This window comes from Callorhinus ursinus, unplaced genomic scaffold (assembly GCF_003265705.2).
Source record: "Callorhinus ursinus isolate GAN/ISIS: 27379988/994484 unplaced genomic scaffold, GSC_fseal_2.0 scaffold12, whole genome shotgun sequence".
NCBI lineage: Eukaryota > Metazoa > Chordata > Mammalia > Carnivora > Otariidae > Callorhinus > Callorhinus ursinus.
The window spans coordinates 78,696,819-78,710,701 of NW_027397074.1; the positions used below are offsets into that span (position 1 = coordinate 78,696,819).

The 13,883-nt window shown below is 44.1% G+C and overlaps 1 protein-coding gene across 7 annotated transcripts in view; it reads right to left on the bottom strand.

The window, feature by feature from the left end:
- The window catches only part of DENND11 (DENN domain containing 11), a 53,447-nt gene that overhangs the window by 21,833 nt on the left and 17,731 nt on the right, over window positions 1-13,883 (bottom strand). For all 7 annotated transcript variants that reach the window (XR_003204904.2, XR_003204906.2, XR_003204905.2 and 4 more), the window contains exons 2-4: window positions 13,170-13,269; window positions 12,063-12,221; window positions 1,180-1,333 (exon numbers count right to left, since the gene is read on the bottom strand). Coding sequence is in view for 4 of the 7 variants with exons in the window: in XM_025854713.2 (XP_025710498.1) it covers window positions 1,180-1,333; window positions 12,063-12,221; window positions 13,170-13,269 (413 nt within the window). In the remaining 3 variants the exon portion in view is untranslated. The remainder of the gene's footprint in view (window positions 1-1,179; window positions 1,334-12,062; window positions 12,222-13,169; window positions 13,270-13,883) is intronic.

The following is a 13,883-nucleotide window of genomic DNA, read 5'->3' on the forward strand; positions in this document are numbered from 1 at the left end:
GGGAGCTGTCTATAATTACAAATATCTAGATTCCCTTGTTCCTTTTGGCTCCTTCAGTCTTCTAATGCCTAGATTATGGATTCCCTGTAAATTAAAGTATCCTGGAATATCTAACATAGTTTGTGTTTTTCTGGCAAGACCCTAACTGGTACTTACTGGGTTCAAATTCCATGGTCAAGTATTTAAGGTTCTCTAGAATGTGATTCCAACCTATTTTTCCAATCGTTTCTCTCCTGGTCAGTTGACATAGAAATTCAATCCCAGTCAAACTACAGGCAGACCTCATTTTACTGCACTTCACTTTATGGGGCTTCGCAGATACTGCATTTCTTATAAATTGAAAGTCTGTGGCAACCTTGCATCAAGCAAGTCTATTGGTGCCATTTTCCCAACAACAGTTGCTCACATCGCATCTCTGTTTCACGTTTTAGTAATTCTTACAATATTTCAAAATTTTCATTATTATTGGGGCACCTGGGTGGCGCAGTCAGTTAAGCGCCCGACTCTTGGCTTCAGCTTGGGTCATGATCTCAGAATCGTGAGATCAAGCCCCAGGTCAGGCTCCACACTCAGCGCAGAGTCTGCTTGAGATTCCTTCTCCCTCGACCCCTCCCACTCATGTTCTCTAAAATAAATAAATCTTTAAAATTTTTTTATTTCAATAAATAATTTCAATAAATATATTTATTATTTCATGCTCATACTCATCTCTGTACCCCCCCAACACCTCACGCTTGTCAACTGTAAATGAACACATTCTAGCACACAGGCAAAGGACTTCAGAACAAATATGTAATAAAGTAGTATTAGGAATATGGAAACTATGAAATATTACATCTATTCATTACATTCTTCATTTTTCATCTTTTCAGTTCAAGGGTCTGGTTTTAAAATATCTAAGCCAGTAACCAAATCAAATCCACCTTCTCCCTGCTAGGAATCCACCATGACTGGCCTCTCATCCCACATGGCTTTGCACCATGCTTACGGCAGCGCCTAAAAACCATATTGTTGCCTTGTGTTTTAAAAGAATCCAAATGCTTAGGTCAGAAACCTATCCAAACCAGACTTTGTGCATAAGCCCAAGACATAAAGCCCTAATTAATTAAAAAAATAAATAAACCACCACCACTGTAGCAGACGCAGCCCAGGGCCATGTGAGCACATGGCTAGCCCTACCTTCATCTCGGGATACATGTATCGGTGGATAGAAGGCAGCCAGTAGACGGGGGGCAGGCTGCTGCCTCTCCCCGGACTGGCATGGAGCACCCCTTTCTTGTCCTCGTAGAATGCAGCCAGGTGGGAGTAATGTCCCGGCGTCTCCAGCTGGTGTCTGCAAACACGCACACGCACAGTGAGAACAGCTCCAGGCCAGCTCTGCCTCTCACTCCCCTCACCTCAAGGCCTAGAACGCTTAGGAACCAAGTGATACACTAAAGAGACCCCCATTTTGAGGTTGCCAAGGATGCCTACTTTGGTGTCCCAGAAGATCCTCACAGAAAGCTCAAATGTGGGGTCTGATTCTCCCTGACACTGTCGAACACATTCTCCTCCTTGTGGGAAACTCACAGAAGGAACACCCTCTAATGTCTATCGTTCTAGAGTAAGGTGTGCCCAAGAATGTGTGCCTCTTCGCAGAGAATGTCGGGACAGGGACAGCTTGCAAGACCCCAAATCCCCTGCTTAAAGCTGCTCGCTGCTGAGAAACCATGCTTGTTTGCTTTGTTAAAGGAGACTCAGAGGAAGTTTACTCCTCAGTGTCTCAAGGGAAAACAATTATTACTGGATGTCAACCAGGCCTTATACTTTCTGCATCAAGTAATAAAGTAATAAAAAATTCAGAATCTCTTATTTTTCTTATCGGGCCTGCAGAGACTGGGCTGTGGGGAGCCCTGTCAACTGTCCCCCAAACCAAGAAAGCCACACTGAATCCCTGGACCATTTGGACAATGGAGAATCCTGCCTTCAAGTCAAGCACAGGAGTGTTGTGGGTACTTTGTGGCGCCATGCTGAACGCAGGTGCTATGGGTTGAACTGTCCCCCTCCACTCCTCTCCAGAAAAAAGATCTGCTGGAGTCCTAACTCTCAGTACCTAAGAATGTGACCCTCTCTGGACACAGAGTCTTTACAGAGATAATCAAGTTAAAGTGAAGTCACTGGGGTGGATCCTAATCCAATAGGACCGATGACCTTATCAAAAGGGGGAAATCTGGACACACTGAGGTACACACAAGGAGAATGCCACGTGAAGGTAAAGGCAGAGGTTGAGAGTGATGCATCTACGAGCCAAGGAAAACCAAAGGTCGCCAGCAAACCACAGAAGCCAGGAGAGAGGCAAGGAGCAGATTCTCCCTCATGGCCACAGAAGGAACCAACCTCCCGACGCCCTGACGTCAGACTTCCCGCCCCCAGAACGATGACAGGATTTCTGTCGCTTTAAATCCCCCAGTTTGGGGTACTCTGTTATGACAGCCTTAGGAAACAAATACAGGGAGGAATACACGGCATTAGAACCTTTTTAGTCTTATTTTCTTGGTGCCCTACAAGTTCCATCATATTGCAACAATCAAGAATCCAAATCATGTCCAAATCATGGTTGACCGTGGAGTGACCATGACCGCAACAGGCAAGCGCCCCAATCCGTCGTTGTTGGCCTACCCCAAACTCAGACATAAACCGCTCAGAGTCAAGATTCTCACGGTCCAGCCGGGAGCCAGCTGCCTCCGCACTGTCTCTTCTCCAGAGCGACTCCCAGCTCCCGATGTCACAGTGACATCTCTGGCAAGTTACCGAACTGTTCAAAATCCGCCCTTTCGGGCGCCCGGGTGGCTCGTTGGTTAAGCGACTGCCTTTGGCTCAGGTCATGATCCTGGAGTCCCGGAATCGAGTCCCGCATCGGGCTCCCTGCTCGGCGGGGAGTCTGCTTCTCCCTCTGACCCTGCCCCCTCTCATGTGCGCTCTCTCTCTCATTCTCTCTCTTTCAAATAAATAAAAATCTTTAAAACAAAACAAAAACACAAAATCCGCCCTTTCCCCCACCTTGCCTTCAAAGAGAGAATACTAGTACCACGGCAGTATTCTTTTGAGGGGCAAATGAAATGGAGTAGAAAGAACGCTCACACAGTTTGTGCCCCATTTCGGTCACTCACAAACATGAGGCTCCTTCCTCCCCAGCAATCCTGCGGCGTCTAGCCAGGCACACAGTGAGGGCCCAAAACACGAGGTAAAGCGGGAAATTCAGGCCAAGGCCCTGGAAGAGATCTTAGGGCAAATTCACATTTAAAAGGGAAAAAAAGAAATCAACATCAAGTATATTTTATTAAAAAATATTTTATTTATTTATTTGAGAGAGAGAATGAGAGAGAGAGAGCACATGAGAGGGGGGAGGCTCAGGGGAGAAGCAGACTCCCTGCTGAGCAGGGAGCCCGATGCGGGACTCGATCCCGGGACTCCAGGATCATGACCTGAGCCGAAGGCAGTCGCTTAACCAACTGAGCCACCCAGGCGCCCTCAAGTATATTTTAGAAACTTATTACTCAGGTAAGTTCCTCTGGGGCCGGGGGGGAGGCTAATTCGGGGGTTCCTATACATTCCATTTTAAGCTTTGCACAAGAAGGCAGTCATGTGATGTACTAATAAATGCCTATGAGAGGTGGGGGCTTATAATCCTTTCTTTCACTCTTACTCGTGTGCTCCACGGGAAACCCATGGTGGCCCAGCTGTGTTTAATTCTGAGACAGTGGCAGATTTCAGATACTCTTCAAGGATGCGTGTCTAACTGATGAAAATTTGTTTAATACAAAATAATGCAAAGATGATTAAGTTCAAAGGTGTTTTCACTAGGATGTAATTTCCCTAAAGGAACAGTGAGAATCAGTTTACTGTATTTTCCAAAACTCTGTTTTCTGCACTAAAAGGGGCTGTATCAAGGGTAATTTCCATGATACTCTTTCATTTTCTGGGTTGTTGATTGGATGCTCAATTGTCTTTTCTTTTTGACTCCCTTATAAAGCTATACTTGAACCGAGTTTCCTCTTTTTTAAAGATTTTATTTATTTGACACAAAGAGAGAGAACACAAGCAGGGGGAGCAGGAAAGGGAGAAGCAGGGGGAGCGGGAAAGGGAGAAGCAGGCTTCCCCGCTGAGCAGGGAGCCTGAAGCGGGGCTCGATCCCAGGGCCCTGAGATCATGACCTGAGCTGAAGGCAGATGCTTAACTGACTGAGCCACCCAGGCGCCCCTTGAACCGAGTTTCTAAAGAAAAGCTCACTAAGTCAGAGAACCTTAGACAAAACGCTATGTCCTCTGACAGTCTTAGATATCACTGACAGATGGCACAGAACAAGGCACTAATAAGGAAGACAGAATGTAAGCACATACATAAATATAAACTGGCAGTTCCGGATCAGTGTTAAACAACTGTTGTGTGAAAGCCTGAAAATGTAAACACACTGGATATTTTGCAATAAACAACACTGATGAGCATGCCGTGATACCAAAATAACCCAAAAGGTACTGAAGCAAGGTTGAGAGCTGGAAGGTGTGCTGAGCTTCAAAGACGTGCAAAAGGGGACCTTCTGACAAGGAAGTACCACACTGAACACAGGCCAAGCCCTTTATGGAAAGTGTCTAAGAGACATGACATCGTAAAAACTAGAGAATGACGTGCACAATATATACTACTGATCTGAAGCCTCAGGCAGGCTTCTGGGCCAGGTCGAGGGTTCCCCTGCAGGACCAGAGACACTAGGGCTCTCCTTAAGCCCAAGCCCCTTCACAGATAGAACATAAGCTTACGTGACTACACAGATGCCCACTGCGGCTAACCCTGCCTTCCCCTACATGCCCCAGCAATAAGGTATCCAACGTCAGAGTCAGAGATGCCTCTGTAAGGCAGTTACCCTTCACCACTCCGTGTATTCGCTCCTGGTCTGAACCTGTTTGTCCTCTAACTTTGCAAGTACAGAAAAACAGGCATTCCCTTTTACTGCTGGTGGAGGTACAAAATGGTACCACCTTTCCGGAGGGTACTTGCAATTTGTATCAAACTGTACACCGCATGTACTTTCTGACCCAGTGACCCCAATTCTAGGAGTGTGGCCCAAACGACTATATCTGGATATGAACAATCATTTACCTACAGTGATGCTCATGTTTACAAGGGCAAAATATAAGAGTGACTCAATCGATTAAGCAACTGCCTTTGGTTCAGGTCATGATCCCAGGGTCCTGGGATCGAGCCCCGCATCGGGCTCCCTGCTCAGTGGGGAGTCTGCTTCTCCCTCTCCTCTCCGCTTGTGTTCTCTCTCATTATCTCTATTGCTATTTCTGTCTGTCTCTCTCAAATAAATAAAATCTTTAAAAAAGAAAAAAAAAGAAACAACCTAAGAGCCCAATAGCAGTGATACAGTTAAGTAAATTATGATACATCTATACGCTGAAATGCTCTGGAACCACCATGATGTTGAGAACTATTATGCATGATATTCATGGAAAGACTAACATACCAACTCAGACATTTTAGATGCTGAGTGACCTTGATATTCTTTTTTAAAAATTGTGTGTGTATATATTTATACATGGGAAAAAGACTGGAAAAATATAAATGTTAATAGCGGATATGTCTGGCTGGTGGGATCATGTTCTCTTTACTTTCTTGAACTTTTGTCTTTTTTTTAAGTCTTCTACAATAATTATATAATTTTATATTTAGTCTTTTAAACTTTTCACTACAGAAAATTTTAAACTTATATAAAAAGTAGAAAAAAGAATCTTAAGCCCCATTACCCATCAATTAGCTTCAACAACGATCAATATTTTATCAATATGGTTACATCTACACCCTATTCCCCCACTGACAGTCTTCCTCCTAGAATATATATATTTTTTAAAGATTTTATTTATTTATTTGACAGAGAGAGACACAGCGAGAGAGGGGAACACAAGCAGAGGGAGTGGGAGAGGGAGAAGCGGGCTTCCCGCGGAGCAGGGAGCCCGATGCGGGGCTCAATCCAAGGATCCTGGGATCATGACCCGAGCTGAAGGTAGATGCTTAACGACTGAGGCTCCCCTTCCTGGAATATTTTAAAGCAAATCCCTTATCACAATATTTTACCCATAAACACCTTGGTATACATCTCTAATGGATAAAGTCTATTTAAAAAAGAGCATAAACACCATGCCCTTATCTCACCTAACAAAATTAATAATGAAGCCCGAAGGGGCGCCTGGGTGGCTCAGTCGGTTAAGTGTCTGCCTTCGGCTCGGGTCATGATCCCAGGGTCCTGGGATCGAGCCCCACATCGGGCTCCTTGCTTGGTGGGGAGCCTGCTTCTCCCTCTACTTGTGCTCTCTGTCAAATAAATAAAATCTTTAAAAAAAAATAATGAAGCCCGAATACAAATTAATACTCAACCCACATTCGAATGATACCAAATGTCCCCAAAATGTTTTACAGTTGGCTGTTTGAATCACGATCTAAGCACGGTCCAGAGATCTCGTAACGTGTTCTAAGTCCCTTTTATTCCATAACACTCCCTCCTTCTTTTTCTACTTTTTTTAAAATTATAAGGTAGTTCTCCAATGTCTTCTGATTAATAAGAACTAGTCACAGAAAGGACTAACTAGATATTGAAGCCAAGAGTTGTGGAGGAAATCTAGTAAATAAGTCTGGGATACTGAGAAGTAAGAATGAATAGAAAACACAGATACAGTGTTTTCAGAAATCAAGTCTAGTTAGACACAAGTCACTGCTGCAGTCAAATATGGCCCCGGCCTGGGCTTACCTCACATGCGCCTCTCCCCCTCAGAGCCTCATGCAAGTCCCTCCTGCCATGTCACCTCAAGCCCTCTGTAATCACTAAGGCTGGAAAACCTTCCTAGCTGTGACTCAAAATCTAGGAGCCATGAAAAAATTAATGAATTCAATGAAGAAAAACATCTGCATGACAAAAGGTAATGTGAAAAGATGAATGACAGGGGTGCCTGGGTGGCTCAGTCAGTTGAGCATCTATCTGACTGTAGACTTCAGCTCAGGTCATGATCTCAGGCGGCGGGGCTGAGCCCCGCATCGGGCTCCATGCTCAGCGCTGAGTCTGCTTGGGATTCTCTCTCTCTCTCTCAAATAAATCTTAAAAAAAAAAAAAAATGAATGACAAAGTGGAAAAATATTTTCAATTTATTCCACAAAGAACAAATCTCCCTACTACACAAAGAACTCCTAGAAATTAATAAAATAACCAAAGGAAAGAAAAAAAAGGAAAGAAAACTGCAGCAAAGGTTAGAAACAGCTCACAGAAGATGAAAAACAAGTGACTCAAATATAAAGGTGCTCAATCTCACTCATTAGAAAAATGCAAATTAAACCTATACTCATGTATCGTGTTTTATCCTTCAGAATGCCCAAACTCTCAAAGTTTTATTTTGTGTTGGCAATGTTGGGAGGAAATAGCATTCTCCTTCATCACTGCTGGATATGCAAAACGGTACAATCTTTATGGACAACAATTTGACAATAGCTATTACAATTACAAATGCCTCTTCCTTTTGAACCACCAATTTCATTTCTAGAAATTTAATGTACACATACTCTGTTCATATATGAAATGATACTTGCGCACAGGTATTCAGTGCAGCATTATCTATAACAGCAAAAGACTGGAAATGACCAAATGTCCATCAATAAAAAAGACTTGCTAAAGAAAGTGTGGTTCTTCTGTATAGGGCACATACACAGCTGTAAGAAATGATAAACTCTCTGTACTGATAGGAGAATATGATCTCCTAGACACATTGTTCATTGAAAACGGCAAGGTGCAAAATAACCTGATACTCTTTCCATGAAAGGGGCAGGATAAAGAATATACATTTGTGTTTGCATATACACACACATTTTGGAAAGACAGAGGAGAAATTGACAGTAATTACTGAGATTATTGGATGGATATGGGAACCGGGCTTTTTTTTTTTTTTTTTAAGGTTTTATTTATTTGAAAGAGAGAGCACGAGCAGGGGTTGGAGCAGAGGGAGAGAGGGCGAAGTAGGCTTCCCGCTGAGCAGGGAGCCCGACTCCAGGCTTCATCCCAGGACTGTGAGAACATGACCCGAGCTGAAGGCAGACGCTTAACCCACTGAGCCACCCAGGCATGCCTGGGCTTTGCATGTTATGCCAGTGGTAGAGTCTGCCACTCTCTTCTTCCACGAGTAATAGATCTTTCTGATTGTAGCTCGTCACACAGTCACCTCGTTAAGGACCACAAATACCAGGCCCTCTTGCTGCCAGGCGTGGCTAGGAATGAAGAACTGGCCAATCGGATGTAAGGAGAAGGGATGTGTTTAACTTGGGGCATGCCTGTGTTTTTCCTTTGCCTGCGGTTTTTCCTTTGCCTGCAAGTACATGACCTGGTAACGGTGGGTCGGCTTCTACCATGGGGGCGAGGACAATACTCTAGGAGACAGGAACATTCAAGACAGAAAGACTTGAGTCCCAGGACGACCCAGAACAGAGACATCTACCCCCCCCCCCCCCGGACAGTTTGTCCCCCCCGCCCCCCCCCAGGACTGTTGTGCTAGAAAAGCCATACGTCCATCTCCTTTGAGTCACTGTATCTTGGGTCTCTTTGTTGTCGCGGCTAAAGCAGAAGACGCTACCGAGAAATGAGTTACCCCGTATCAGAGAAGCATCGTGGCCTTTGGCTCAGCAGCTGGCAAGGGAAGGGGGTGAGAAGAGGTGTTGCAGCCCAGAAAGCTGGGAGCCCTTGTTACACTGTTGCCAAAACTTGCTGGAACTTCAGTAACTTGGAAGACAGGCCCTGTGTCCCCTGAACTTGTAACTTCAGGGGAAACAGAAATAACATGTTGGTTGCTCCTGATCTCCAGGGAGCCACTACAAGAGGAAGATGCCAACAGGCAAGAACTGGCTGGTTTGCAAGCCGAAATGGAAGGGAATGGAGCCGAAGGGCAGTGTGTTCTGAGTTCTGCAATATAAATTCAGACTCCAACTGTTTGGGGGTCCCATAGGACTGGGAAAGCCAACTGCTTTTGTACCCCAAAAGCAGGAGATAAGAATTTCTCTCAAAGCTTCTGTGAAAGTCTCCAGTTAAGAGTGGAGTCACGGGAGTCGCACCCATTTGCAAAGATCAGATTTAGGATGCAGCCTCGGGGTGGTTGCCATTAAAGTGAGGAAAAGATGGATAGGCCAAGAACAGACACCAGTAACTAGTCCGTAGTCCAGTGATTTAAAAACTAAGACTCAAAAGAAATCTTTGGCAGTGGATACTTTCATCTGGAACTGACTGGAAGCAAACAGACCAGAAGCCTATTTAGTTTCTGAGGGACCTGTATTGTCACACAGAAATCCTGGATTTTAGACCAGAAGCATTAAATGGATGAGCCTCTAGGAGGTCTCTCTGGGGATTGGAGGAATGTTCTCTAATGTGGGAAGAAAAGTGCACGTGGGTATCTGAATAGTCAGAGGGGGCAAACTGAAGCAGGGGCTGCTAATTTTGCCCCCAAATCCATCTGTCCCTTTTTCCTGTTTGCAACAGAACCACCCAATTTTTAACTGATCACAGGATCACCAACCTAGAGACTACTACTTCCAGTCTCCTTTGCTGTTAGGTGTGTCTTTGTGATGGAGAACTTGACAATGGTATGTGAGAAGTGATGATACAACTTCAGGGGCTCTCCCTCTTCCCTCTGCCCTAGATGCAAACAGTAGTGGTGAGCAGCTTTGAACACTGGAGAACATCTTAGAATACAAACTTCACTCTTAGGGTATGGTAGAACAATCCAAGCGAAAAAGTGTGGGTCCCTAAACAACTGTAGGGAATAGCAGGCTTCCCACCTTGACCACTTGCCCACCAGCAGACTATTACATCAGAAAGAATCTTCTATCTTATTTGAACCATTGTATTTTGGGGCCTCTGTGACTGCCATTTAGCTAGGACCCTAACTAATATAATGCCACCTTTTAATTTTTAACATTTGGGGCATGAGAAAATATTGTCTACTTGGGAAAATTAGTTTTTTCAAAAGGAATAATTTTTTAAAAAAGTGTCAGGATCCCAATAAAAATGTTTTTTAACTCCATAAGCTTACTTCTGAGACACAAAGCTGAGGAAATATTTCAAAAACAGAAAAAGACATCTATATGAAAGTGTTCTCTGCAGTTCCAGAGTGCAGAGGAACAATTAAAAAAAAAATAGAAACATGCTAAATGCTCAACCACAGGGAACAATCAAGAAAACTTATGGGACAACTCTAGCATTACAGAGTTATTAAAATAATCATCAACATGATAAATGCGGCAGGCGAGGCAGAGAAAACATATGTATAACCAGTGCATAAAAGAAACAAATGGAACGGGAAAGTTGAATATTTTCTTACAGGTGGAAACGTTCCTGAAATTAAAAATAAAAGACATATCGCTAGATCAAAAGGGACAAACTATCCCTGGAAAGAAAGTTCAGACACTTTACGAGTAAAGAATCTACAGGGATCTAGAAATCAGACACTTCTCCAAACCATCAGTATCAGAAGACAGCAAAGCAATACTTACAGCATCCCGAAAGAAGGAAAGATTCCAGAACCTTCTACCTGCCCAGAGGAAAGGTGACAGACACATACGATTAAGGGCGCAAGGCCTCAGGGAAGGCAGCACCCATGATCCTTTCATGGGGGATGGAATAAAGCGCTTGATGGCAAAACCCAACCAGCCAAGAAACAAATGCAATCAGGAGCTGGGGAACACAGCAAGCCACAGCCAAGCCGTGGCCATGGTGGTACACATGGAACCGAGACCACAGAACAGTGGGAAGCAGGATTATAGAACTAAATACAGACTAGGTCTCACCATATGTAAGAACTGAGATGTGAACCGGGGCAGAGGAGCTGAGAGGTGGTAGATAAGATGGCCGACTGTGTCCACAACTGAAACACTGAAAACCACCAGTGATGCTTATGCTGAGAATATATGTTATTTCTCAATAAAAGAAAGAATGACATCCTATCTTTGTGGTTTTCATAATCTTTTTCCTTAACTTTGAAGGAATATTTCAAGAAATAATGTACCTTACTGTAAAAAAATAAAATTCACTTGAAGTTTGACAATTCCTTCAGTTTCATTGTTCTTTTCCTCTGATCTCTATAAGGAAGATTAAATTCAACGTATTTCAAACTAGCCTGCTATGTGATAAAGTTAAATCCTCATAAAGCATTAATCCTATTTTTGTAAAACTATTTCTGTTTTAGAATGGCATTCACTGAATATTCACACAATGGATAGCTTGGTGTTAAAATTTAGAAGGATTTTTAAAAAAAAACTCATTTATACTTTTATATACATTTTAAATAATTAACCTTTTTACCCATAAACAAATTTCATGTTCTTTCAAAGATGACCAAGAAAGACTGTTATATAAGATAATTAAAATGATAAATTTTAAAAGTAGAGGGTATAGAAAACGTATGCAAGGGTATGATGCCAAGTATATATATATTTTTTTGAAAGTATACACATACGTATACCAGAAAAGAGGCAGAATGTGCCAAAATTTTAATAACGCTTCAGGGATTAGGGATAGATTTCTCTGTCAAAATCTGAAATGAAATTAGAGTAATAAAGAAGTGTATACAGTCATGAATAGTTTTGCTGCTTCGGTCAAAAATTCCTTTCCAATTACCACAAGTAGTAATAAAAACCCCAAATAATAAAGGATTAGGCTTAAGAAGAGTTTACAGCCTGTTTGCCTACCTGGGGCAAGGAGATATTTCCTGCGGCTTAGGGTAAACAAAGATCGTGTAACTGTCAACAGATTACATCATTAAACAAAACCGACGACAGTGTCAACACAAGCGAAGGCAAACCCACCCTGCTTTCCCTGCAGTGTGCAGAATCTTTAGGACAGAAAGGCCAGCTCCTGAGGCGTGAAATGTGGCCATGGAGGTTCGTGGAAGACCACCTGCCTTGCTAGCACACAGACTTCATCTCAGAGAGCTCCTCACCAGCCCCCCGGCATTGGCATATCCCCATGGCCTCCCCGCACACGAATGCAAGCCACGTACCGAACCTGGTTCTCCAGGAAGTGCATGTACCGGTAGAGCAGGGTGTAGGACGGAGACAGGATGCCCACAGACTTCATTCGGGCGCCGCGCTCCAGCTCACTCTCCACAGGCATGTTGGCGAAGCAGGCCAGGCCAAAGAACGGCCCCTTTCGGAAATAGCTAGAACGGATCCAATGCGTAGCACGGCTCACAATCAGAGAGAGAAATTTTGTTTGGCTTTGTTTTTTTAATTTGAGATGCAGTCCGGAGGAAAACAAGTAACGGTGTCCAGGGCCTGAAGATGGATTTTTAGAACCACAGGGGAACACTGGTCCAGGCCACTCAACCCCACAGACGAGACAACCGAGGCGCAAGGAGATTATGGGATGCGCCAAGGGGCAGCCCACGGGAGCCAGGACTTGACATTGGCAAGCCTGCTGCTCAGCCGCCCAGACCATGAACATATCCCTTCTCCTCTCCTGCAACACAACCCATGATAGGGAACCAAAACAAAGATTTTTCTTCAGACCCGTCTGGAATGGTACTGTTTTATGAGCGTGAACCACATTGGTTTCTTCCCTCACTTCCTGAGTCCCTGATACTTTTAATAGGGTGAGGACCAGAGCTGTCACTTTATTCCTTCCCCTTTCTCACACTTGTCCTGGTGGCAGCCCAGTGAGAAGATTCAAGCTACCTCGTTTGGCCCTACCCTGATGTTCTAGCTGTCTGTCCTCCTCACACGGATCTTAATTACACGGCACTATAAACCGGCCTGACTTAAAGCTGGAATTTCAAGTTTTGGCACAACAATGTCTTAAGGCAACCCAAACTGAACTGAAAGTCCATTCTTGCAATAAAGCCAAACCTCAAGCGAGGTCCAGTATTTTCCTAAAAGGGAGAGAACCTCTGATAGTTAACTTTTAGGGGTCATGAAACCCATTGAGAACCTAATGAAAGCTGGGGACCTGCTTGCTAGAAAAGGGATGCAAACACAAAACCACACGTGTATTTCCAGGGCATTTCCACACACCTTTGGAAGCCTCCCTGAGGAGAGAGCCCTTATGCTCTAGGGAAAGTATGAGAGGAGAGGAAATGATACAGAGAAAATTTACATTCTGAAATACTTACATGAAGTCCGACTGAATTTTATGGGACCCACTGGCCATAGACTTGAACTCAACACCTTCAAGGTCAATATCTTGAGGCAGGCACCATTCCACCATGTTCCCTGCAGGGGGAAGGGAGGATACAACTTAAAAGAAACAAAGTCATTCAAAGAAGAGGGCCTTGGGCAGGAGCTGAGGGCATACGGCTGCCCAATACACGCGCTGCTGACTCGGCCACCAAGATGCTCAAGTGGGTCATCTCATCCACCACCTGCATGCTGGCTGAGTTCCCCGGTTACTCCAAAGCGCCAGGAGACCGGCCTTAAAGGAGCCTTCCATCTCCACCTTGAGATGAGCACAGTCTCCTGTCTAGCAAGGATATGGTCTTTGGTGATGTCATTCTGCTTAATTACTTCCAAACCTCCTTCCTTTCACGGCCTCACTTCCAAGGGCATGTTTTTACCCTCTCCCCCCATTTCCTTTCCTTAACCCCCGCACCCCCCCACCCCAGCCCTGAGATCTTGCTCCATCTTGTCCTTCTACAGCTACTAACTTTGACAAACCTCAAACTCTGTATTTTGATTCACATTTTCATTGACCTCTTTGTGGCATTTGAGAATTCCTCAAAAATTTCTTCCTTGTTTTCCTTGATTCCAATGATAGACTACTACTTTGGTTCTTTTCCTACTTCTCTGATCTAGGTAGTTGTTTCCTTCCCCAACTCTTTCTCCTCTCT